The 27054-nt window shown below is 43.5% G+C and overlaps 1 protein-coding gene across 2 annotated transcripts in view; it reads right to left on the bottom strand.

The window, feature by feature from the left end:
- Positions 1 to 27054, bottom strand: part of myo1d (myosin 1D) — a 137960-nt gene that overhangs the window by 77549 nt on the left and 33357 nt on the right. For both annotated transcript variants that reach the window (XM_083787987.1, XM_083787988.1), the window contains exons 4-11: positions 23792 to 23957; positions 23011 to 23064; positions 22708 to 22803; positions 20425 to 20541; positions 19376 to 19579; positions 17814 to 17959; positions 17180 to 17294; positions 16497 to 16667 (exon numbers count right to left, since the gene is read on the bottom strand). In XM_083787987.1, coding sequence (XP_083644113.1) covers positions 16497 to 16667; positions 17180 to 17294; positions 17814 to 17959; positions 19376 to 19579; positions 20425 to 20541; positions 22708 to 22803; positions 23011 to 23064; positions 23792 to 23957 — 1069 coding nt within the window. The remainder of the gene's footprint in view (positions 1 to 16496; positions 16668 to 17179; positions 17295 to 17813; positions 17960 to 19375; positions 19580 to 20424; positions 20542 to 22707; positions 22804 to 23010; positions 23065 to 23791; positions 23958 to 27054) is intronic.

Here is a 27054-nt window from a genome sequence, read left to right as displayed (position 1 = left end):
GTACCACTCTCAGAGTTAAACAAACACTGTAGATCTGACTGGGTACCATCTCAGCCAGCTCATGTGCACGCATGTGCATCCATGCGTGCGTACAGTATGTTTGTGTGTTCATGTACTGTATGTTTGTGGGGGCTGCTTGCCGCAGTACCAGGTGATGACGTGTCTATGTAGGCCAGGGAATTGAGGGGAGCAGGTGTGTGTAAATGCAGTAATCTGTCACAGCTTGCCGACAACTGCTAATGACTGTCACTGTACTGTGTGTGTGTGTGTGTGTGTGTGTGTGTGTCTGTGTGTGTGTGTGTGTGTGTGTGTGTGTGTGTGTGCACGCGCGCGCGTGCGTGCTTGCGCGCGTATGTATGCAGTACTGAACTAGGATGACTTCTGCCATTTAAAAGCTTGTAACAAGTTTGCCATGCAGTTCATTGTGTGGAATTTAAACTTTATAAATAAATAAAAGAACACAAATGGAACTATTTCTAAATCAATCCTTTTCTGGTCTGTAAACAGACCAACAACTGCTCTGCATTCATTTCATATTCAACCTCTGCTTCTGAGTGACACGCTCAAATATGAAAGGAGTGTGTCATCTGAAAAACACAGTGACAGAAGCACAAGAGCATGAACAGTGACTGCCTGAGAGAGAACACATCCACAGCTGTCATTCATAAAAACATATTAGTAGTGAGAGAGAACACATCCACAGCTGTCATTCATAAAAAAATATTATTAGTGAGAGAGAACACATCCACAGCTGTCATTCATAAAAACATATTAGTAGTGAGAGAGAACACATTCACAGATGTCATTCACAAAAAAATATTAGTAGTGAGAGAGAACACATTCACAGCTGTCATTCATAAAAACATATTAGCAGTGAGAGAGAACACATTCACAGCTGTCATTCATAAAAAATATTAGCAGTGAGAGAGAACACATTCACAGCTGTCATTCATAAAAACATATTAGCAGTGAGAGAGAACACATTCACAGCTGTCATTCATAAAAAATATTAGCAGTGAGAGAGAACACATTCACAGCTGTCATTCATAAAAACATATTAGCAGTGAGAGAGCGACAGAGAGAGAAAGAGGGACGGAGAGAGAAGATAGAAAGGGATAGAGACAGTAGAAAGTGGGGGAGAGAAAGAGAGGTACAGAGAGAGAGAGAGATAGAGAGAGACACTTATATCATATCAAGTAGACAGCACTAGAATAGCATTTTATGTAGACACTTTATAGTATACACTAGTATGTATAGTTTCATTATATAGATATTCCACTGTTACGTTCTTAGCTTACGCATGTTTTATGATTTACTTGTTATGTATGTGATGTATTGCCATGCTTTTTTGTTCTTGTTTAATGTAAGTCGCTCTGGATCAAGAGCGTCTGCTAAATGCCTAAATTGTAATTGAGAGGAGAGAGAGAGAGAGAGAGAGAGAGAGAGAGAGAGAGAGAGAGAGAGAGAAGGGGGGGGGGGGACAGTGTTTCAAGGGATCCCATACGTGGATCCTTGCTAGTTATCTCTCGTTCATTCTTTTCACGGGTTAAATATTTATAAAACCCACCGACAGGCTTAACCACTTTCAAACAAGAAAGAAAGGAAAACAGAACTTAAAGAGAAGGATGGAAAAGGTTGAAAGAAGGGTGAACTTGTTATGATGGCGGTGCAGCATTTTACAGCACCCTGATACTGCCACACTCATCTGATCCAATATAGTGTGCCTTCTCACTGTGAAGTCATGGACTCATTCAAGATCGTGACGCGCCACACACACACACACATGTATGACACGTGTCTTACAGGACTCACAGACACTGTGACAAGACTTATTGATGTGGCAGTTCGTGACTAAGTGTCCCATAGAAACGATACAAGCAAATGTCTTCAACCCCACCGCCCCCGAAGCTCTCGCCACCTCCTGAAGCTTCTGAATTATCCTGCTATGTCTATTCTACTTTCACAGTGAGCTCTATATCCAAGTCTTTCTTCTGCCGTTGGGCATAATAGACACCGCCAGTAAGGCAGCTATAAACTAAAAGCCAATTTCAACCGCAAAGGATCCTTTGAAAGTCTATTTAAACTGGCATATTATCAGTAGTGACGTTCTTTCATCAGACAAGAGAGTTCCATGGACCGTACAAAATATGTGTGTTCGTGAGGTGCCTGCAAGTACTGCCAATATCCCATAGCTTGCTCTGCAATAGAGCGTCGCAGTCCCGCCCCCTACCAGGGCCCAGGAAATGATTCAAAAAGTATTTATTTAAAGCCCTTTTAAGCCTCGTACAAAGCCAACTCTTGTCCTGACAAATCATGACAACAAACACAATTCTTCGGGCCGAACAAATCATTTGAAAGAAGACGAAAACGGCAGGTTACAACACTTTTTTTTGTTGTTTCTTTTGTCTTTGTAATTATTTGTTTGGTCCAAAATATTGTGTTTATTGTCATGATTTCAGAGCATACCTATTTACACGCACCTCGAAAGTGGGTGCAGGGCCAATAAGGCAATTATTATTACGACTCGAGTTGGCTTTGTACGACGCTTATAAGGTCTTTAAATAAATACATTTTGAAATGTCTAATGGAAAAATGCATTGGGAATTATTTCCTGGGCCTGGCATAGTGATGAAAGGGGGCGGGACTGCGACGCTCTATTTACTTGGAGGCGGCAGTGGCTCAGGAGGTAGAGTGGCCGCTTGGGAACAGGAAAGTTCCCGGTCCGATTCCCGGACTCCCCCCCCTGAGTTAGTGTCAAAGTGTCTGGACCTCTAATTGGTGCCTTGCATGCATGGTTTCCTCCACTGTCGGTGTGTGAACGGGTGAATCTATAATGCACCAATGTGCATTACATTCACCCATTCCATAAAGGCAGTGGCGTGCACAGATAGACACTAGGGGGTGCTAGAGCACCACCTGCCCTTGCCCTCTGGACAGCAATGTGCCCCTTTGAAGAAAAAAAACTACAGTATGTGGACCACATGGTGACACTGATCAATTCTTGATTTAAAAAAAAGCTTCTAATAATGTTATTTATGCCCCAAAATCTATAAATCTCACACTATTAAGGCAACCGGCCGGTTCCACGTGCTGCACAAGGTGCCCTTTTTTCACTTGAGCACCTGCCCCTCTAAATGTCTGTGCACGCCACTGCATAAAGGCACTATATAAATGCACCATTTACTAGTGGGTGGGTCAGTCAGTCAGTCAGTCAGTCAGTTTAGTTAGTTTTTATATAGCTGGCCCTACTGTTGTAGTCCAGCTAAAAAAAGAAATCACTTAGCATTTAACACAAAACCCGGCTAATTAAATTATTTTACCAATTCAGATAACAGCCTCTGAAGGTGGCACTGGCCTCAGCACATGGGGCAAGACATATGTGACAACAGGCCATTATAGGATGACTAATTGAAAAAAGGAGCTAATTAGCCATCGGTCGAGAGTAATTAGCATGCAGTAGTGTGGAGTTGTTCCAAACAAACTGGAACTAAATCATGGTACTACTGGCCCGTTTTTTTTTAACAGATGTCGCAAATGGGGCTATAGGGGTGCCTGTCCCTGTGGGCAATGTGTTTACATGTGCCACAAGGCCAGACTGTCCTGTGTCAAAGCAAGCCAGGGTAGAATTCATTTGGGAGCCCCTCGTTCCCAGATCAGCCACATTTACATGAACTCACACACACACACACACACACACACACACACACACACAAGCTCAGGCAGTAATGTAATTACCACCTCTTGCATACACATTACACACACACGTAAGATCACTCATGCGCACATGCGCGCGCATGCACACACACACCCACAGATCTAAAGGGCAGGCAGGCTGTATTCGTTGGCAACCGACCTACCCTCATCCATCACTATCAATGCCACTCCGGCGCACACACACACACACACACACACACACACAGTATTACCATGTGTCAGACGGAAGGAGAGCGAAGGGGGAGAGCCAGAGGAAGAGACACATAGTGGTAGAAGATGGAGACTAGGGAGAAGAACAGCACGATAACAAAAGGGAGAAGGTCAGAGCAAACAGAAGGGGGAATTCTACCATAGATCGTCATATTGCAGAAAATTGTGTTGGATTAAACCTTTTCATGTTGTTTTCACATTATCTTTTCTATTAATATGTTGGATTTCTGTAAATATCTGAACCCATTTTGGGAGGGAACCCCTTTTGGTGTTTTAAGCATTATGTTATGCTTTAGCTGTTGAAAAATAGCAGATCTACAAGCTCATAGCGCGGCACCGAGTGCCACGCTACGAGCGTGTAGGTCTGCTATTTTTGAAAAATCGTGAAAATGTGGCGCAAATCTTTGAATACATATTCTTTCAGAGTGAACGTTTTTGAACTCAAATCTTTGCTTCAGATGGGGGTCGGTGGACATTAATCACATATAGTTTCTGGGGTCCTTGACATGAAATATTGAGCGGCGGAACAGCGGCAGGACGACGGTAGAGACGACATGTAATCAGCACAGACATACCAAGCTACTCTTTCATGGCTGCAGGTAGACATGCATCCCCATTATTAGGACATGTGCCCTTGTGGAGATGGTCACTGTACTGAGTGCACCTTTCTACTTTGAATCACCACAATGTGAGTCACACTGTTATGATAGATGCAGAGGACAGTGTGTGTGTGTGTGTGTGTGTGTGTGTGTGTGTGTGTGTGTGTGTGTGTGTGTGTGTGTGTGTGTGTGTGTGTGTGTGTGTGTGTTCTGACTCACTGTGATCTCATTCCCCAGCTAACTGTCCGTGAACTATTCGTTTGCCACAATGCTGCTCTCAAGCCTTGAGCAAATAACACTTGAGTAGCCTCAACAAGGCGCACACACACACACACACACACACACACAGCTCAACAATTCTTCCGTAAAACACAAAGGGAAGGGAGTTGGAACCTATAAGTATTAGTAAAGCCTTAACAGAGAGAGAGAGAGAGAGGGGGAAGAGTAGGCTAGATATTACAGTAAATATAAGAGGCCAGACAGCTTTAACACCTCCCAATTGATCTTTTACTGGAAAAGACGTGAGGATGGAGCTGGTTGAGAGATGAAATCGGTACTTACTGTGCACACATTACGCACAGTTCTCACAGGTACAAGGAGCACAGGGCATTTGGAGACAGAGAACAGAAATAACTCAAACTGTGAGTAAAATATAAGCCAAAAGAATGACACAGACCAAGGAAAAGGGAAGAGGAGACGGAAGGAGAGAGGGAGCTTAGACGTACAGTAAGTACAACCCCAGAGGTGAGAGAGGGACAGGATTATTAGCGGCATCAGATAAAAAGAGAGAGAGAAAGACGCCGACACACAGAGAACAGGAGAACGGCAGACCCTGTGCCAACTAGGTACGTCAACAAGTACGCACCGAAGCAAACACTCCTAGCAGCTTGTGTGAAATGATGAAGTCATGATGATATTCACCTTTGAATCACACATTTCTGGGTTCAATCCAGTGCAACTCATAATGAGTAATACAGCCTTGGAAGTACTGGGTAGATCACGCATGCAGGTCTGGTGGTGATCCACCTCAGCAATCCATCTCCCGGGGAAGTGGTGCGTTGTAAAGGACATCGATGCTTCTATACTAGGCTGATACCGATTATACTGATTTCTCAACCTTCTTACCTACTCATGCCATGCTACCAGGAAAAACAGACCAGACTGTCCTTTAGTCATTAAGGCATTAATGACTTAATTAAGTCATTAATATGTTCTACGTGGAGATTTGGTTCACCCAGGGAAATACATTCGGCAGACTTAAATTTCCCCTAATTTAAACTGTACTGAGGCATGTTGTTGTTGTTGAATAATTGCGAATGCAGTGAGCCACTTACTATGACAGCAAGGGCTGAATGTCTGTGTGTGTGTGTGTCTGTGTGTGTGTCTGTGTCTGTCCCGCTGTTACACCACCCGCCCGCCACCAGAGGGCGCAGCTGTAGCACACACACACACACACAGGGCGCAGCTGTAGCGCACACACACACACACACACACACACACACACACACACACACACAACCACACACACACGAGCTGCGTTCGCTTCCCGCGTTTGCGCGTCTTACTTGTATATCATGCTGCTGTGATTCTAAAGACTGAATGATGCTTTGACTTGTCAAAAAGTGTCACCAGTACTTTCAGCTGAAGGTTTGTGGATTGGTGGTTTATATAAGAAATGAGGCACACATTACTACTTATATTGCACATCCTATAGCCATGGCAAAAACAGGGTTAATTGCAGATCTACAAGTACAAGCTCAGTTTTTGAAAACGCTACAAGGCCCATGCCCAAAATAGGAAGTGCTACACCCCTGGGAGATGGATTGCTGAGGTGGAGCGCCACACCTACCATCAGCTCCCAGTACTTACCACACGACTTGTGGCACTCGAGCCAATAAGAGTTGATGGTACTCGCGATTGAACCCGTGAACATTGTAGTCCAAAGGCGAGAGCTCTACCGACTGAGCTAACCTGACTCTCATTATTATGAGATGAAGATGCATTTGATTCTTGGTGCAGATGCAGACTTCGAAAAACTGTGCAATGTAACATTTAATACGTCCATCCTGTTCTACAGATAGAACCTTTTAACTAACCCATTCTGGGCGGGAACCCCTTTTGGTTATAATAATGTTATAATTTAGCTATTGAAAAATAGCAGATCTACAAGCTCATGAACTTGTAGGTCTGCTATTTTTGAAAAATCGTTAAAATGTGCCTCAAATCTTTCAGAAAATTGTCATGATTTAGAAAAATGTTTTATTTATTTCGAGGTCAGGCCTAAATGGGTTAAATGCACAGCCTTCAATCATCACAAAAGGCCTTTTCAGCTATACACATACAAACATATAATGTAAAATAAAATATAGGCAAAAAATACCAGGATTATTTTTGCCAATTTCTAAGTAAATATCGTCCGATAACGATACGATGAACGGTTTAATTGAGCATCCGTACAAGAAATACATGCAAAATAAATAAATAAATCACTAGCCTATAAAAGACAAAGCCAAAAGACTGCAATGCTTGAATATGCACATTTTGGACAAAACAGTATTGCGGTTACATAAGGGTGGTTTATGATAGTGGTGACAATGGTGTGCTTTGTACAAAATGTGTGGACAGCTTTTCCAGCAAACCCCCTGTGGTGACCTCAGCATACATGTGCTCACACTACACTGGTCTTTACACGCAGAGAAACAAACAAACTACTGGAACGTCTTTTTATAAAGATCCTCTTTGGTTTCCTCCCAATATCAATGGAAATGTATCTGTGTATAGATATTTTTTTTAATCACACCCGTGTGATGTGAGAGGCGCTAATATATTATTAAAGTCTAACTCATGTTGATTAGGTGATGTGATGGTGATGTGAAACAAACGGTGCCAACACAAACATTAAATGCCATGAACAATAAAGAGGCAATATGACGTAACGAGGGACAATATGACGTAATTTTTGCCTTCATTGTCAATGGCGTTTTTAAAACAAACATTTAACTAAAAACAACCATATAGGCGGGGCCAGCGCCCCTCAAAAAAAACAAAAACAAAGCACAGCCTCCACCTTTAAATCTGACCAATAAGGGTCCATTTGGATTTCCATAATACTCTCAAGAGTTCAGTTATCACTGTGGATTTTACAGTGCTACAGCACATGTCCCTGTCCAGTCCTGTCCTCATGCCAACCCACCTCCCCCTGCCAATCCTGTCCACCACCTGTGCCTCGCCCACCCGGAGTCCCGGGGCTAAGCTGGCACCTGTGTGGGCACGTGGCACACCTCCCCGTTGAGCTGGTGTCTGACTGGCCCCCAACCTGTCCATTACTCACCGGGGGGGGGGGTTACCTATCCAAGCATGGGACGAGAGGTCCAATGGGTTTCATTTGTTTCCAATCTAAGAGTTAAATTAACACTGAGGATTTCACTGTGAAATGAGCTGCTCTCTTCTCCAGACAGACACACACAGTCGCACACTGGTTTTCTGGAGTCGGACGATGGCACGCGCAGCTTTCCTGGCACAGCTGTAACTGGATAGGCTGCTCACTCCGCAGGTGATCAACTAACGAGATCGCACGGAAAGACAAAAAAATAACTGAAATCCTCATTTCACTTATATTACGGTGGCTTTCTGCTTCTTCCTTCCTCCCCTTTAGACGTGCATTCGCGGTGTCACAAAAAGTTTGGACAAATGAAACAATGAAAAACAGAACCATGAATGACAATGACAAATAGCCGTTCTGCTCTGAACTTTCAAAAATAGCACCAGCTCAGTAACTCTGGCAAACGAAAAGAGAAAAAACAGAACGGAGAAGAATGAAACACGACTGCAGTATCTGTCTACCTCTCCAGCGCCTACTACAGTACATGAGGTCATTCTGCCTCACTAGAGGCTAATGAACAGTGTGTCCTGGCTATAGCACATGGTCCGTGAAAGCTTCACCACCTTTTATGAAGCTCTCCACCCCCCACCCCCCCCGCCCTTGGCTTCCACACACTAATATCACACACCATCCTCACTTCCCAACCCACCTTCATGCATTCATACTGCACAGTGAGAAGGAAAACATGCGCGCACACACACATGCACACGCACGCACACGCGTCCACACATGCATGCACACACATCCTATCAGCATGCTGCACCTGCACATGCATGGCACGTGTCGGAAGTAGAAGAATGGAAAGTGGGATCAAAGTGTAGACTAGAGAGTACAAGAAAGAGAGACGAGGGAGTGGGAGAACAGTGGGAAAGAGAGAGAAAGTGGTATATTTATATATATATATATATATATATATATATATATATATATATATATATATATATATATATATATAGAGAGAGAGAGAGAGAGAGAGAGAGAGAGAGAGAGAGAGAGAGAGAGAGAGAGAGCAAGGAGGAGGTTGGTGGGCAGAAAGACAGAACAGACAGAGGGAGAGAGGAGTTCAGAGAGAAACAGAAGATGAAGATGAGAGCATGATGGGGAAGATAAAGAGCTGGGGAATGAGGAGGACAGGGAGGCACCGTGACACATGCTCCCTGCAGGAAGCCCTGTGTCAGCACATAATTAATTAAACATCTGGGAAGATGAAAGAAACCTGAGGAGAGAGGAACACTGACTGCACCACCACTAGAGAATAACCAATCATCCATCCTCCACCCACCCACCCATCCACCCATCCACCCATCCTCCACCCATCCATCCACCCATCCTCCATCCATCCATCCACCCACCCATCCACCCACCCATCCACCCATCCTCCACCCATCCATCCACCCATCCTCCATCCATCCATCCATCCACCCACCCACCCACCAATCCATCCATCCATCCATCGAGTGAAATGGCGAAAAAGTAGCGTTCTGAACATGACCCGATATGACTGCAATGAGCAAAACAAAATCTAATCAAAACATCTTCAGCTGGCGTATCGCATTCATGCTCTTGCCTTTCATTTAGACTTTAGAGGGTCACTGTGGCACAAAAGCTCTTGATGAATAAAACATAATAGGGACACTGGAATAGCCAATGAAAAGGACTTCTCATCTCCAGACTTTAAAGTGAGACGAGGCCCGACACGCCACAATGCCAAAGTGCTGTTCAGAAGCTGAGAGCATCTGCTCCCAGCTTAATGCTGTTCACATTCACCCACTGTAGGCCTTGCAGGAAGTGTTTTTGTTTTTGTATACAATAAGGTTATAATGAATTTGCATTATTATAGCGCTTTTCCAAGTGCTCAAAGCGCTTTACAATGGTTCATTCATTCATACATTGGGAGGTGAAGCGGTGAACAGTCGACGCCAGCGTCCTCACTTCCCACACCAATGGTGGCGAGCTCACACCGACCGACTCATTGGAGGCAATGTGGGGTTCAGTGTCTTGCCCAAGGACACTTCGACATGTGGACAGGAGGAGTCGGGATTCAAACCGCCGACCCAGGGATCATTGGACGACCTGCTCTACCTCCTGAGCCACAGCCGCCAAGGTTCTCCTGTGCATTTCGACACAAATGTGTTTAACCACTTTTAACCAGGCATTATTATATTTGGGTATGTCACTGAGGAGAAAATGGTCTAAAAAATATAGTTAAAAAAGCAATACAGTATGTGCTATAATATAGCTGATCTTCAAGCTCGATGTGTTGCATTGTGAGCTTGTAGATTAGCCATTTCCACATATTCACATGACAGGCAGTCATCTGAGCACTGGCAGGGTGTAGCCACGGCATCTAACAGCGCTCGGTGTTAGTGCAGACAGACAGCACAGATCGTGTTACAGGCTAACACATCCGTGAAAGCTCTGCTTTCGAACTACTCACTCCTAAACAACCCACCTGTAAACAACTGCACTGGCGTCCTGTCAAGTTCCGCATCAATTACAAACTCCCCCTTTCTCACCTACAAATGTCAAAAGGCCCTGGCTCCACACCGTCCACAGTATATCTCGCTCAGGCCTCCTCCACAACCCTCCTCTGACACGGAACATGCAGTCCACAAACCTGGACCTCCTCTCTGTCCCCCAAGGCAAACAGGCAAACCTTCAGTTTGGCAGCCCCCCACCCTGTGGAACTCTCTCCCAATAGAGATGCACCATGCTCCAACACTGGACTCTTCTAAGGCTGCCTTGAAAAGATACCTATTCTCTCAGGCTTATGGCATGTAGTTGTTTGTTGGTTTGTTTGTTTGTTTGTTGGTTGTTATTTTGTAAAGCATCCTTGGGTTCATGAAAGGATATATAATATAAATACAAGCTATTATTATTAGTGCCTACAATACCTCTCTCTCTCTATGTCTGCCTAATCTCAGTGATGCCATTTAAACTTTTACAGTTATTGCTGAGAAAAACTATTTCCATCACTTTCCATCATTTCAGATTTAAAATATTGCAAATGAAGTCCATATGTTACCATTAAAATGTCCCATAATATTATTATGGGACATTTTAATGGATAGTCGGTATATTTTAGTTTTGTACCGTGCAATCAATACTTTTTTGTAGTCTCTAGCAATTTCAATTTCTAAAATGTCAGCACTACTGTATATTCTGAGGCTCCGTCATTAGCTGTGTTCTATTTTAGGTGCTGTAACAACTCCCTATCCTCACACAATCATTAAATGTTGTATCCTGTGACTCAATGGGCCACAGCATGGTGCCCGGGGATGCTATTCTGGGCATGTCTTAATAGGCGAACATTCAGGGAAAATAACAGATCTACAAGGGCACATGTTGAGCTTGTAACATTGTTAGCGTTGTGAACTATTAGATATTTGGTTTAGACTGTAGAGGGAAAAAAGGACAGGGTTCAAATAAACGCTGCTGGGGAACCACATGCAGTTACGGTAATTTAGCATAGGATATATTTGGTAAAAATATTTTTGTTGAAAATATTGATTGATTGATTGATTGATTGATTGAAGTATTTATTAACAGTTTGCAGAATTACAGTACATTTCAAGCACAACTCAATACAAAAAACTGTTAACTGTGAGTGGACGACCCGATAAAGCACTACACTTGTTTACAAGGGGAGCGTACCTATGTTCCCCAGGCTCTATGTTCCCCACCATGCAAAAACCCTACCCTAAGGTCAGTGGGGAACGTAGAACCTGGGGAACATAGGGATGACCCCTTTACAAGAGGGTCCACCTTATTCAATTCATCATAACTGTGGAATGCACTTCCCATTGCAGTCAGAACTGCAGCATCACTCCCAATCTTCCGCCGTAGTCTGAAAACCCACCTTTTTAGACTCCATCATGGCCCATAGCACTTACCCTACCCCCTTAGATAGCATTTCTGTAGACTTAGATAGCATCTGATACAGACTTATAGCATGTTATGTAGACGGCACTATAATTGCATTGTATATAGTCATAGCACGCCATAGTACATATGTACTGTATAGCATAGTAGTATATATAAATAGCTTATATGTATAGTCTCATAATATAGATATTCCACTGTTACTTTCTTAGCTTACGCATGTTTTATGATAAATGCTTTTGTGATGTATTAGCATGCTTTTGTTCCTGATTATTGTAAGTCGCTCTGGATTAAGAGCGTCTGCTAAATGCCTAAATTGTAAATTGTATAACAAGAGACATACAAATATACACTTCTATATAGCCAAAAAACAGGAACTCATCACCATAAAGGAGGTAAAAAGGGAAAAGAAAACATATACAGTGAGGGGGAAAAGGGGTGGGTAGGGGATTCAGATTTTACGGGGGACCAGTTTCGAATTGCAGCCATCCGTAGGTGCCCTCTGAGAGCGGTTTTGAAGGAGTCAAGGGATTCACAAGATATCAAGGAGAGCGTGCCGTGGACAGTCCAGGCTTTCACTTTGAAAACCACTAATCCTAACCCTTATCCTTCTCACCCTTCCACTCCTTTAATTAACACTCAGGATTATTCTACAGTGTGGATAACTTATCCCTCTCTGCATAATCAGTTCCTCTCTCTCACGACGTCAAGTTCCCATCGTCTCTTCATCTCCCTCTTCCCCCGTCTCACTCACACCTCATCTTTTTCCAGCTATATCACACGTCCTTGCTGCCAGACAGCCTGCAGTATAGCTGCTGAGCACATTTCCACATCAGGGCTGTTATGCCAGAGACCTGCCAAGTGTCTTTCAAGTTGACTTTGAACACCCCCACATGTTAAGTGTGAAAGATGTCGGAACTTTATTCCGCAGCTCTCATTTGCAATGTCTTGTCATGTGTTCTGGGTCGTTTTGACCTACAGAGGGTCTATTTTTGGTCGCGCCAACATGCAGAGGACAAGATACCGCCGTCAGCCCCAAAACCCTTAAACTCTCACTCTTGGTGATCGATTTAATGGCCCTCAAGGGTGAGAGCGCCTTGGACGTATGACACTATGACAAAATCCACTGGTATGAGTTTAAAAAGGCACGCTTGTCAACTACCCAAATTAAGTCCTTTGTCATTGCACTTTTCCTCCCCAGGCAGCATCGAAATAGTCTGTATTTAAAAACACCATCTGAGCCCTTTTCCGTATTACTGAGAAATATGGTACAGGATAATCTTTCTATTGTGGGCCCTGCAGTGATACCGTCTTCAATTCTCCGCTGATATCCTAGCATCCCTTTATCTTTAGATAAAACAGGACATGGTCCATTGAGAGGAGAGCTCCGTATACATTTTGCATTAGGAAAGCCTGTGAGATGTTGTGGAAACAGGCAGCCACATGCATAATCACATTTGTTTAGGGTAGGCTCTTTTCCATTGCTCTCTTCTATTAGCTTCCTATATTACTCTGTGGGGTCTTTGGGGATGACACTAGGCTGTGAAGACTGTCAGCTCACCCAAATCACGTGCATTTCTGAAAAGTCAACATGTTAAGGGTTGACGCAGGCGAGGCAGTCTTCCCTCGCAACTAGAACATCCAATAAGGCACCGTCCACATTTCAAATTGGTCGAAGGGATCATGGCCACTTGGCCAGCATTCTATAGCAGTAGTTCAAATAGTTGAGTAGTTCAAAGACCCCCAATAGATGCATATTAAGCCGGGTTGAGCAGTTGGTTGAGCACCTGCCTTTGGACAGCAAGGTTCCGAGGTCAATCCTGGGCACCGCCAAATCAGCAGTATGAGTAGCACGTGTAAGTCGTGTTGTATAAGTACTGGGAGCTGATGGTAGGTGTTGCGCTCCACCTCAGCAATCCATTTCCCAGGGGTCTAGCGCATCGAAAAGGAGATAAGACACCCTCGTTCTTGGCTGATACCCACAGTAAGCCACTCCTTCTTTCTTACTTACCACGATTTCAAAAGATTTCTTTCCCAGGGAGAGGATATTTTAAACAACTGCCTATACTCCATAGGGAGAGATAAAAAAGTGGAGAAAGCCAATATAGTCATTCTTATGGATTCTCTCATTGGACCAACTTCCAGCTGGTGAAATAATTGTGATTTTAGCTGGGGACCCACTGGGACCCCCTCCAGGACCCCCCCCCCCCCCCTGGGGATCTACTTTGAGAACCACAATTCTATAGAACAGGGGCAGTGTAGGCTATCAGTGCCAACAAAAACACATCATAGGGTTTTTTACAGTGGCTGTGTATGCTATGTATCTGCACTGAAAAATGACACACTCTGGCACAGTGAGCAGGCCAGAGTCCCCAGGCAGTGTGGGTACAGATGCTGTACCGCTGTCCGCTGCTATACATTAAGCTGGATCACACCATCCCTACACCCAGAGAGGCTTAGCTGTGATTATTAGAGCAGCCGAAACACACATTGCACTCTCTCTCTCTCTCTCTCGTTTGGTTTTTATGCTTTGAGTTTTATAAATTGTCTTACAGTATGTAAGCTGCTTAAATTTAAATTTCTAATCATGTATTATTGTATTTTTTAGTTTTTATGTTTGTAATCGTGTTTTTTTTGTAATAAAGTTTATTATTATATTATCCTATAAAATGCACGAAAGCTCTGCGTATGCGCGCGACTGTAGTTCCCTTGTCTTGAGAGCCATCCTAACAAGCTATATTGTTGCCTGGCAACAACACCAAAAAAGGTAAGAAAAGAACCACAGTCAATATTACTTATATTTACAAAACTAACAAAATAGGTTTGAGGAAGGAGCAGTAGGGTATGTGCCTTCAACCAGAAGGAGGTGGTAGGGGGAGGATTATTGAGAGAAATCTTCTGGTTTAACCAATTAAACCCTACTAGGAAAAACAGACATGTAAGCACAGTTTTATATCTGAAAAGCCACATTTTCGGCCTGGGCTACCGGCGTGGTGGTCCGGGCATTCTATCTAGGCTGCAATGCCAGCCTGCCGGTTTGAATCCCGGTCCCGACGACCTTTGCTGCGTGCCTCAGTCTCTCAAATACACATTTTCATGCCAGAATAGGGATGCGAGCGTTCATGTGGTAGACCTCCATGACACATGACACGTGGAAATCCTCAGTGTTCATTTAACTGTACAAATGGAAACGAAATGGGCCCATAATGCATTACATTATTTTGTCCACTCTCAGGGTTTGCCGTGTAGTGTACACACAGCTCTCTGAACTAGAGAGGTCCAGGTCAAAGAGCGGCAGGGGGAGAGAGAGGCCAGGGAGGCTTATTGATGATGTGTAGGTGATCAGGAAAGCTGCTCAGATCAATACAACCCACAGCATACATACATACATACGTACTATCATCCTATTTTCTTTATTATACTCCCAGTCCCTATACTGTAGCTGTTCCCCTTTCCTCCCACTCATGTTTTATTTTGGGTAGCTCTAATGGAGAACATCAACACTGCCGTCTTATTCAGTGTGTGTGTGTGTGTGTGTGTGTGTGTGTGTGTGTGTGTGTGTGTGTGTGTATATATACACATAAATATACAGAGACACACAGACAGAGAGAAAGACATCTTGTTGCCAGGAAACGTGAATAGATTTAGTGCTAGAGACTGTTGCTCGCTCTCCCTCTCCCTCTCTCTCTCTCTCTCTCTCTCTCATTAGATCACTTGATCAATCCCGCTACCACCCTTCTCTCAGGTTGCTCTCCCTCCGTGCAACACCCATTCCAGCACAGTGAAGTCGACAGCTTCAAAAGCTCCCATTGGCTGCCAGTGACATCACCTGGGGCAAAGTGCCGAGTCAGACCCGGGCGCCATCGTTTCTCTGAAAGGCTGTCGCCATCTTGTGTCCACACAGAGAAATGCAACACCGTCTCTCTGTGTGGACAGTGGACACACACACACACACAAAAGGTAAATTGGCTTACAACACAGTCTGGCTGTAGACAGACCATTAAAGTCAATTAGGCTGCAAGTCATTCCTAGATTGAGCTGATGATTAAGACTAACTGGATTGGGCTGGTTCTCTTCCTCTGACGCCTAATGGTTTGTGATGGTTTCAGCTGCCCCCTGCTGTTCTCAGGTTACTGCTGTATCACGGCTTTCATTAACTCAATTAGTTTTTACTTGCTCATATTGCAGACGTCGACATTGCAGATGTCTTTCATGTTCGTTTAGAGCACTTTTAACAAACAGTTAAGTGGCAGCCAAACCTATGGACTTGTAATGTGGCAGCCAAGTCTGTTTGTTTACAGCAGTTAAACAAACATAGGTGCCCTTCACTTCACACAAGTGTGATTTTTGTTTTGTCGGTTGCTCGCACACATTGAGTCTTCTGTTTGTGGAATGTCTTGGGGGTGTTCATTATTAAATTGGGAGGTCAGGGTTCAATTCCCCAGCCGGTTCATACCAAAGACTATAAAAAAATTACCCAACACCTCCCTCAACATCATCAAGGTTTGGATTGGGGGTAAGTCCCTGCGACATACAAAGTACTAGTGTCATATCCAGGATGTGTACTTGTACATCAGGCAGCCTCACACTACAGAAACAGGAGACACACACACACACACACCCGCACACGTGCGCACACACACACACACACACACACACACACACACACACACACACACACACACACACACACACACACACACACGTACCTTGCGGCTGGTGTAATGTGCATGTTTTGCCAGCTTGCTGTTGAGACCCTGCAGGAAAACCTCATCGGTGACTTTGCCCACATTCATGCAGGCCTCGTCCAACACAGAGAAGATCCCCTTGTGCTGTTGTTCCACCAGATCTATGATGATCTGATTGTTGAAGTAATCAATCTGATAACACAGGGAAAGACAACACACCGAGTGGGTGAGTTGAATGGGACAGACTGTAAGAGCAGATGGAATTAATAAAACATAAAATGCAAAGATCTGCATTCAAATGCCTAATTTATACTCCATTGTAAAAGGGATAATTAATATATAAATATAAACGACCTACAAGGTACAGGTTGCATGATTTGCATCACAATGCGTTGTGAGCTTGTAGATTTGCAATGTTGCGGCGGCAGCACAGTGTATCCATGAGATCTGTTGAGGTGGATTTATAAGCCAGTGAATTCGAATTGATCTGATTTTATTTGGTGAGAAGGCGTAAAAAAAATCACACACAGTAAAAAGCCTCAAACACCGTGGGTGTATAAATGGACCCAAATGGATCCGTGAGGCTTTAAATGCAATGTTTTTAGATGAGTTTAGTGCCAGTGGGTGCTGCCGTCGGTGGGATAATTCCCCACTGTTTTGTGTCAAGCCGTAAATGGGGTGGAACCAAAAGGTTTCCTGCGTACATGTTTCCAGGGGATGCCTTCTCTCTGGTACTCCTCCTGCTCCTGTTTCAGCACCAGCTGGATGAAGAGCTGCTGCAGCTTCTCGTTGCAGTAGTTGATGCAGAACTGCTCGAAGCTGCAGCGCAGAGGGATCATGGGAACATGCATGTGAATGGATAGGACACATCATTAGAACACAGTGGTTACCAAGCAGCTCAAGACCCAAAAAAGAAATTAGACGTTTGCCTGAAGGCTCATTCATAGTCTGGATTTTCGGTGGCGAGGTGACCACCGCTCCGGTGGTGAGCTGACCACCGGAGCTGAAAAAACGTTGAGCGGTGGCGAGTTAAAACAGAGAGAAGGGCTGGGGCGGTGGCGGTGGTTTGCTCAGTGGTCACCTAACCACCAGACTATGTATGAGCCTTGAGACCCCCGCGTTGTGAGCTATTTTCACTACTTCTTCAACATTTGTTTTCTAATTCATGGAATTTCTGAAAAAGGTATTGCATTTAGTTTTTAATTCATGTATATATATATTTTTATGATAATTATAAACAAAATAAAGCGTTTGGGTTTGGGAAATAGTGATATAACACGTAATACAAAAAGAAAACATTTCTGTTACGATGTCTGCTATAATCAACCCATCGCTGACCTGTTGTTTTGGAAGATCTCAAAGCCATAGATGTCCAGCACCCCGATGACCGTGTTCTTCCCGTGGACTCTGGCGTCGTAGTTTTTCACCTCGATGATGTCGTTGATGCGGCCCACGATCCAGCAGAACAGACGCTCATACATGGCCTGGGGAGGAGAGGTCCTTGTTCAATGTGGTCTAGTAGTGCATTCTAAAGAGGATATAAACCCTTTGTTGCTCTGTTGATACCAAATGAAGACTCAAAACATTTTGAGTTTGCATGTTCTCCCCGTGTCCCCTAGGGTAGGTACCCTCACAAAAAACATGCAGTAATCCTGGTCTCTAAACTGCCTCCCCCTGGCCAGCCGGGGCGCCTGATGGAGGGGAAAGGAACTGGTTGGAATAACGTGTTCCTTCCACGCGCTACGTCCAACCAGGGAAACTCTCCCCTGTCAGGTGTAAAGGAGCAACTTGGACACTCATGCATGAAGGAAGCATGAGTTCAAGTCCGTTGCTCTCCTCATGTCCCCAATATATGGGGACTAGGTTGGCGGAGGGTGTGTAGAGCCCAGGATCACATTAGATAATTGACACAGGGGTGAAAAATGGTTTACAAAATCGTGGGATAAAAAATATAGAAAAAAAAAAAGACTCAAAAAATAAGATCTATAGTGGATATCATACTATAATTCTAACAATGTCTGTGTGTGTGTGTGTCTGTGTGTGTCTGTCTGTCAGAAACACTGTCATAGCTCCACACTGCCTGCACCAAATCACTCCCACTTTTCACACATAATTTACCATAATAATATGGAGGGCGTAACGAAGCCCTTTTTTTGATTTCACACAATAATGATTAATAATGAATTCATTAGTGAATTAAAAATGCAAAAACGCACCCAAGGCGCAGTACCCCCCGTGGCCACAGGGCGGAAAAACTCCTCTCCCCGGAAACCACATGTCACCAGTGTCGCAAGTGAATTGCATGTGTGTGTGGATGGATATCTAAAGATATGATATGTAATTGGTATCTAAACATCAAGATCAGCATTCATCATTGCCTATGCCTAAAGATCTATTATAGGATCTAAATGAATATCTAAAAGGCCAGACAGAGTTGCTTACGGCTCTGCATCAATGGTATTGGGACAATGTGCCTTGCTCAAGGGTACAATAATGGAGTCGATGGAGGAACGTTATTTGAATGGTCATCAAATAACATTCATTAGAATATATTAAGTACTAAACTTAATATATATATTAAGTACTAAACTTACTATATTCATAATATCCAGGAGTTTAGCCCCTATTCATAATATCCAGGAGTTTAGCCCCCACGCAGAAGCCCCCTCGAGTCAGTTAGAATTTAGACAAATGTTACGGTAATTGCATTCAGCCTCTGCCTGCCTGCGTGACTCATGCTTGAATGAATCTGTGTGAATCAGTGTACAAATATCACCGAGCACAAAGCAGTCTAGCGACTCAGCCTTACAGTCCGGACAACGATGAAAAGGTTTCTCCGGTTGAATGACGTGAATGAAAGGCCATCAGAAGTGAATGAGCTAACTGAGTGACGGTATAACCTTGGCTAATGCGTCTCGTCCGTAGCTGGCCTCCTGGAGCGTGTGCTGTTTGTCGATGACGTCTCTGCCCGTCGCCACGGTGCGGTAGAGCAGAGCCTTCTCCACGTTCTCCTCCTTGGTGGACAGCAGCTCCCCGATCACAGACACCCCCTTGGAATTCTCGATCAGTATCACATCTCCGTCCACTCCGAACGTCAGGTTCCCCTGAGAGAGAGAGAGAGAGAGAGAGAGAGAGAGAGAGAGAGAGAGAGAGTTTGGGATTAAACGATAAAGAAGCATGCTTATTTACACGCACGTCGACGGTGGGTGCTCGGCCAATGAAACTAATATGAAGAGAGATAGAGCCTTGCACAACGTTTTCCAGGAAAGGATTTACATTATTTGCGACGTTTCGATCTCACAATGAAGATCTTCGAAAAACGTCTATCTGTCTTCATTCATCGATAGAGAAACGCAGTGGCACAAGCAAGGTCAGGAAGGCTTTGTGTCAAATCCAGGAATAACAAAAACGCATCCCTCATTTCCACTGATATTCGAATTATTATTCGAAGTTACAACCATGTAAAATGTTATTAGCCAACTAATCCACTCAGACGTAATTATTTTTAGTAACCAGTGTACCATCTACATGTATTACATAACAGACAGATTGAGTATGCAGTCCGAAGGTGAGCGTTAGAGGAAATGTGTCATGTTTTGGAACATGCAAAAACATATAGTATATAAAATATATTTTCAGTGGCCACAATATATTGAAGAGAATGCATATCCAGTGTAAAATATATACTGATAATAACTGACTAATACTATGGCTGGGTGATATGGACAAAATACTGTAAATCACAATATATGTTATGAACTTGTGGTGTGAGCTAGTGATGAAAATCAGGAAAATACATACACAGTTTGTCATATCACAATATACAAAATCCCATAATGATACCTAGTCTTATATCACAATATATCAATATAATATCTGAATATTGTCCAGCCCAGGTCCATGCTGGGATCTGGCCTGTTGGAACTCGGATGGTATTATGGGTTAGTACCAGATGGAGGATGGTTGCAAGGATCTTGTAAACGGTCTGGATCTCATCTCCTGTGAAGCCGATCACTTTCATGGCGTCGGCCACGGCTTTGAATTCTGCACCGTCATTAATGGAAGACTACGAGGAGAGAGAGAGAGAGAGAAAGTGGAATGAACGTTTACCACATTCAACCTGGTGACCAAATGTATTTCTGTCTGACATCATGTCCTGCTTAGATGTGTTGCATTTTTAGGATACAAATGAAATGTGAAACGATGTGGAAGAAGGTCAACTACAAACAATAAAAGGGAAAAAAAGCCATAAGCCCATAAACCTGGTCTTTTTCTACTCACAGAAGGAATGTCAGAGAATGCTAGAGTTTAATAAATAATACCCTGGTTCAGAACCCAAACCTTCTAACAATAAAAACATAAGGGGCCGCCATGGCCACTTCAGCTGTTTGGACCGCGCGCACACACGCGCGCGTGTGTGTGTGTGTGTTTGTGCGTGTGTTCCATGACGTCAGCTTGTTTTGTTGTTGTAAAGCGGTTTGCTTCTTACTCATTAAGCTCCCAGCGAGAGGCGTCAGAACACAGTGCAGATGTCTTAATATGACAGGGAGTGGTTTAGAACGAACACACACACACACACACACACACACACACATTATCATGTAACCTAAGGATGCTGATCTATGCAATGCTGACATAATTCTTTAGTCTTGTAAACTGGCCGTACAAAACAGTGAAAGTACGGTATTTGCCTCACATACAGTACTGTAATGCTATTGGGCGAGAGAAAGTTAAGCCCAGCTGTAAACAACAGTGAAAGGAACAATAAACAGAGCACATCTGTGAGCCATGTGTGGTTTCTCTCTCTCTCTCTCTCTCTCTCTCTCTCTCTCATATACAATACATTTTAAAGATGTGTTTATTTTATGACATTGTTTTAGATAGGTCAGCCTAGACAGACAGGAAACCAAGAGAGTGGGGAGAGAGAGTGGGGAGACCAGCAACATGACATAGGTTTCCATATTTAAACTTTTGGTGTATTCTTGCAAATTCACACAGATCTGCAAATCAGAGCTTGTCGATCTGCTATTTTTGCTGTTTTTTCATTAGAATCCTGAATGGTTTTTGCCGCATATGAGGTTTTCATCCGATGTGGTCCATATGCCCCAACAGGTTGAGCCAAATTAAACATAAACATTTGATTGATTGATTGATGTGTTAGTGTCACCATATCACAATATTACGGTATAAATGCAGGACGATATCTACGTCCATATCATATCAACATACAGTATTGCTCAGGCCCTATAGTAGATAAGTCCTGCCTTGTATGCCTCCTCAAAATTCCACGCTGAGACACAACATACAGTCGCAAGACAAACCCAAATGAAAATGCAAATAAAAAAAATTAAAATTAAATTAAAATTAAAATTATAAAAATTATTCAATTAAACAAAAATAAAATGATTCACAGCAGGAGGCAGGCAGTGATCACCCCATGTGCACAATGCACACAATGCCCCCATCACCTCTTACAATGCATTGTTGTGCACAGAGCGTGCCCACCACATTCTTCCAATGTAAGTGGAATTAAGTTGCTTGGTTTCACATGCAGGTTACCCAGGTTCAAATCCAGATGGGGCCCGTAACACATGGGGCCCGTCGGGGGTCTGGTTTCCCGATGGAGAGAGGTCTAAAGGGGGGTGAATGTAGCAGACTATAGCCCTGCCTGTGGCCCAGAAGCTTAATATGACCATTAACCATGGGGGATTCCCTTTAACTGAGTGAGTGGCATATGTTGTGATTTTCCCATGCAGGAGACCAGAGTTCCATTACAGGTGGTGACATACAGCAAGTAATCAAACATCAAAGCATTTATACTGAGTCATGATGTTATGAGCAGTGAGCCAAATAGGTTAACGCATTTTGACCTGGGAACGATTCTGCAAATAGTTTTCGGAAAAACCCTTGTTCTCAAATTTTCAAGGAACCCTTGACATCTGAAAATATGTTGTTCCAGGGACCCGACAGAAGCAAAGATTTGAGTTAAAAACGTTCACTGTGAAAGAATATATATTCAAAGACCTACAAGCTCGTAGCGCGGCGTAGATCTGCTATTTTTTTCAATAGCTAAAGTATAACATAATGCTTAAAACACCAAAAGGGGTTCCCGCCCAAAATGGGTTAAAGTCAACAACATAGCATAGCCTCATCGTGACAACATAGAAATAACATATAGACAACATAGGCTGAATGTCCTGTTGTGCCATGTGTGTAGCTCTGTACAGCCTACCTTGATCTGACCTCCTACTTTGATGTAGTTGTAGACCGTTGGGTCCTTCTTGATGTGCAGAGAACGTAGGAGGGACTCAGGACCTCCTCTCAGCAACTGGGGAGAACCAACCAACCACGCGAACATTACTTTATTACTAAACCTACAAAACAAAACACTGCACGCATGCACATGCGCGCGCACACACACACACACACACACACACACACACACACACACACACACACACACACACACACACACACACACACACACACACACACACACACACACACACACACACACACACACACACTCACTCACCTGGTAAAATGAGTGAAAACTTCTCTCCCCCTCCTGCTGGCAAATGACCCTAGACTGCACATGTGGAAGAAGCAGTCCCATGATTAAGATCAGGTGTTATACTTTTAGAAGTATATGTTCATGCCAAACTTGCTAAATAAAGCAAAACATCCTAGGAAAGAAAACCAAGCAAATCAACAATGAGGTCATAATAATGGGTTGAAAATGCCTCTGCACTAATGTTGTACCCTGCCACTAGTAGTGTCATTAGCCAAATCACCCGGAAATCATCAATACAAAACCTGGGCCAAGCCCAAAGGGCCTATGGTCTGTTTTGTTCTTCTTCTCCTTCTTCTGCCATAAATTGCAGTTCTGGCTTAAATGTGCAGTCGGTTTACGTGAAACTTGGCAATATGGTAGAGGGCTATGCCAAACGGTGAACTATTGGCCAAAGGGTGGCGCTATAGCACTCAATTGAAAATGCAAACAGGCATAGCTCATGAGGCCAGCTAGGTGTTTGGCAGTGGTGGAAAGTAACCAAGCACATTTACTACTTTAGTACTGTAGTAGTTCCAATATCCGATACTTTTACTTCTACTCCACTAGATCTCGGATCTAAATATTGTACTTTTACTCCACTAGATTAATTTTAAAACTTTAGTTACTAGTTACTTTGTAGATTTTGATTATTACTACAAATTACCCACAAACATTACCCACATCAGCCCTATATACATCTACAAGCCTTGTATACAAGGCATTTGAGTACTTTTTCCACCACTGGGTGTCTGGCACCCCCTACCTTCTCCAGCAGGTAGTTGTTGATGTGGCCACCGATCGGGTCTCCCTTGAAGTCAAAGTTGATATCCATGTACTTGCCGAAGCGGCTGGAGTTGTCGTTGCGGTTGGTTTTGGCGTTGCCGAAGGCCTCCAGAACACAGTTGGATTTGAGCAGCATGTTCTTCACTCTGAGGGCAGAACATCAAGGGGTAAATATGATGGGGTGAAGGGTACCTGAACGGTTCAGGGACTCTTCCCTGTGTACCCCTTCTCTCCCTAACCCTGAACCAGGACATGGTGCAGTGGACATTGATCACCTTGTCGGCGGTGGCTCAGGGGTAGAGTGGCTGGATGGGAACCGCAAGGTTGCCGGTTCGAACCCCGGGCTCCCCCAGAGTTAGTGTCGAAGTGTCCATGAGCAAGACACTGAACCCCTAATTGCTCCTGATGTGCAGGTTGGTGCCTTGCATGGATTCCGCCACCATCGGTGTGTGAATGTGTGTGTGAATGGGTGAATGTAATGCACAATCTATGTAAAGCGCCTTGGATAAAGGCGCTATATAAATGCACCATTTACCATTTACTTGTCTCTATATCTGTGAGGTCTCAAAATCAAGTAAAATTGTCACTTGTATATGGCTTCACTGCAAAATTCAGTGTCCATTAAGGTTAATAATAATATAAAACTACGTCTTACAATGAATAGCAAAAGTAGCCAATGTACAAGCTTATAACGCGTAGCCCTGCATTGTGGGCATATACGGTACACTACTTTTTCCGCTTTCGAAAAATGTCTTTTCATTTATTTATTTATTTATTATTTGAAAATCTTTGTAAAATGTGGTTGAAAGCCGTTACGTAATTTTACAGTGTTGCAGTCAGATGTTGCCGGCTTGCAGTCAAAGTCATCTTTTGCAGTGTTAGTTATAAACCGACAAAAGACTCCAGGGGTCTGTCACTTCTGGTCCATTTAACAATATTGTTTCTCTCTGATGAAAGAGGGATGACAGTAAAGGCTAAATATACTGTATGGGTGCTGTCTGAAAAGTCAAGTGCTCTGTTTATTTGAATATGGACCTTTATGGAATCAGGCAATGAAAAATGTAGCACTTAGAAATAAAATCAACACGTAACACTGTAAGTACCACATAGACACAAAACACAAGCCTGCTGACTCAATCCTCCATTATGTGTACAGTTAAAAGTCTAGATAAAAGGCTTATCTGACCCAGCTGGCTTTCAGCAACATGTTTTTCACAGTGACCAGGGGATTCATGTTCATGCTGCTGGTACTAACAGCTCCCCTGGTGCCCATTAACAGAGACCGAAGCCTTAGATGTGCAGCGCTAGGGATACCTAGACCACACCAGCAATAAACAATATATTAGACACACAGGGAAGAAGCTGAGATTTACTGCAAGTCAAACTGTTCAACTGTAGCCCCCCCCCCTTCAACATATCTCCGACAAGAGAGCACAGCACACGTTAGTTACACCCCTTTTTAAGTCCTTGCGTTGGTTAGTTACAGAATCGATTTTGACATCCTTCTATTGGTTTGTAAATCACTAAATGGAATTGCTCCGGCCTACTTGTTTTATAGGTGCCCAGCAAGAACCTTAGATGGCTGACGGTTTCATAATTGTACCAAAGTCTAGAACAAGAAGGTATGGAGAAGCAGCTTTTTTTTATTGTGGTCCGAGCCTTTGGAACAGCTCTGAATCCTTGGAGATTTTATAAAGTATTTAAATGAATTGAAGTTTTCCTTGCCATTACATTTTTGAGCGGTGCCTCCGCTCTATTACGCAGCTATGCGTGTCCCTATGTATGTATGTATATGTCTACGCGTCCCAGCACGGATGATTGCAGCACGGAACGTTGCAACACGATAACTAATTTCTCTACCTTTTCGGACGCGGGAAGGCTCGCCAGAACCACCTGCCACCTGCCCATGTTCCTGCGGGTCCCTTGTGTCCCTATGTATGTATGTCTACGCGTCCTAGCACGGATGAGCACAGAAAGCTGCAACACGATAACACTGTAACTCTGTCATTTCTCGACCGTTTCGGACGCGGGAAAGCTTGCCGGAACCGGGCCAGCCCCCTGGGCACGTTCCTGGGGGTCTGGATGTTGCCCCCAGGGACCCCCACACACTACAGTTCACCGCTCACTTCACACAGGAGTGATATTTTCTCTCTATAATTTTTTTTGCATTGAGTTGCACAAAAAAGTGCTATATTGATTGATTGATTGATTGATTGATTGACTTTAACAAAATCGTTGTGTTACTCCCATCTTTGACTCCTGCAGGTTCTGTATCTCACTTAAAAAAAACTGAATTCCAGAGCACAGCAGGATAGAGTTGTCTGAAGTTGGGCATCAAGATCAAAGACTTAAGAGTTCTTGCCTTTTATACACACTTGAAGGCACACACACACACACACGCACGCACGCACGCACATACACGACTGAAATCTTTACTGTGGTCTGTAGGGAGCTGTATAATATGGTTTGATATTGCCGTTGACGGCAAAGCATGCTTTAAAACATCCCTGTTAAACAGGCCACAGATGCTACGTACAAAGAAACAGTACATTCAAAATCTGCTGAGTTAAATCAACTCGTCAGATCAGGTAATTAGTAGACATGTGCAGAATATATATTGTAATATACTGTACTGTATGTGCTCTAACCCTGTGAGGCTGGGTATTAGAACAGGACTGCCTATCCTGTCAGCATTTAAACCCCCTTATACTTCAATGACCAGGGTCCCACAGGGGACTATACTTGGTCCCCTCCCCTTTCTCTCTACATCAAATCTATTAGGCGAAGGTACTACCACTACCATGCCAATTTAGTTATGAGTATGACATGCTAAAATATTCCAAAATATTTTGGAATAAAAACAATAATATCCTTGACAAGGGCAGCAGCATTCTTGCATTAGATATTTTTTATTTTTTACATGCACACCAAACGTTCCCTTCAGTGACAACACGTCCTTCATATCATGTAAAGACACACCTGATATTCACCCCCGATATTAGAAGAACCATGATACATCCTCGCCTAATATATATTATATAATCCTGCTGTTTGAGACATCATTTGTGTCTTCAAAGCAATAGTGGAAGAAGACAAGTGGCAGGCTGTTTCAATATGGCCATATTTTATCTGTAAATCTGCAGACATTTTCAATGCATCAACACAGCTTCACAGTACATTTCTCAGTGTTCATTTATCCATTTGTAACTCGGAGTTCAATTAAAACTGAGGATTTGACTGTGT

This window comes from Protomyctophum parallelum (assembly GCF_964188405.1).
Source record: "Protomyctophum parallelum genome assembly, chromosome: 17".
NCBI lineage: Eukaryota > Metazoa > Chordata > Actinopteri > Myctophiformes > Myctophidae > Protomyctophum > Protomyctophum parallelum.
This window is presented reverse-complemented; position numbering and strand designations above follow the sequence as displayed.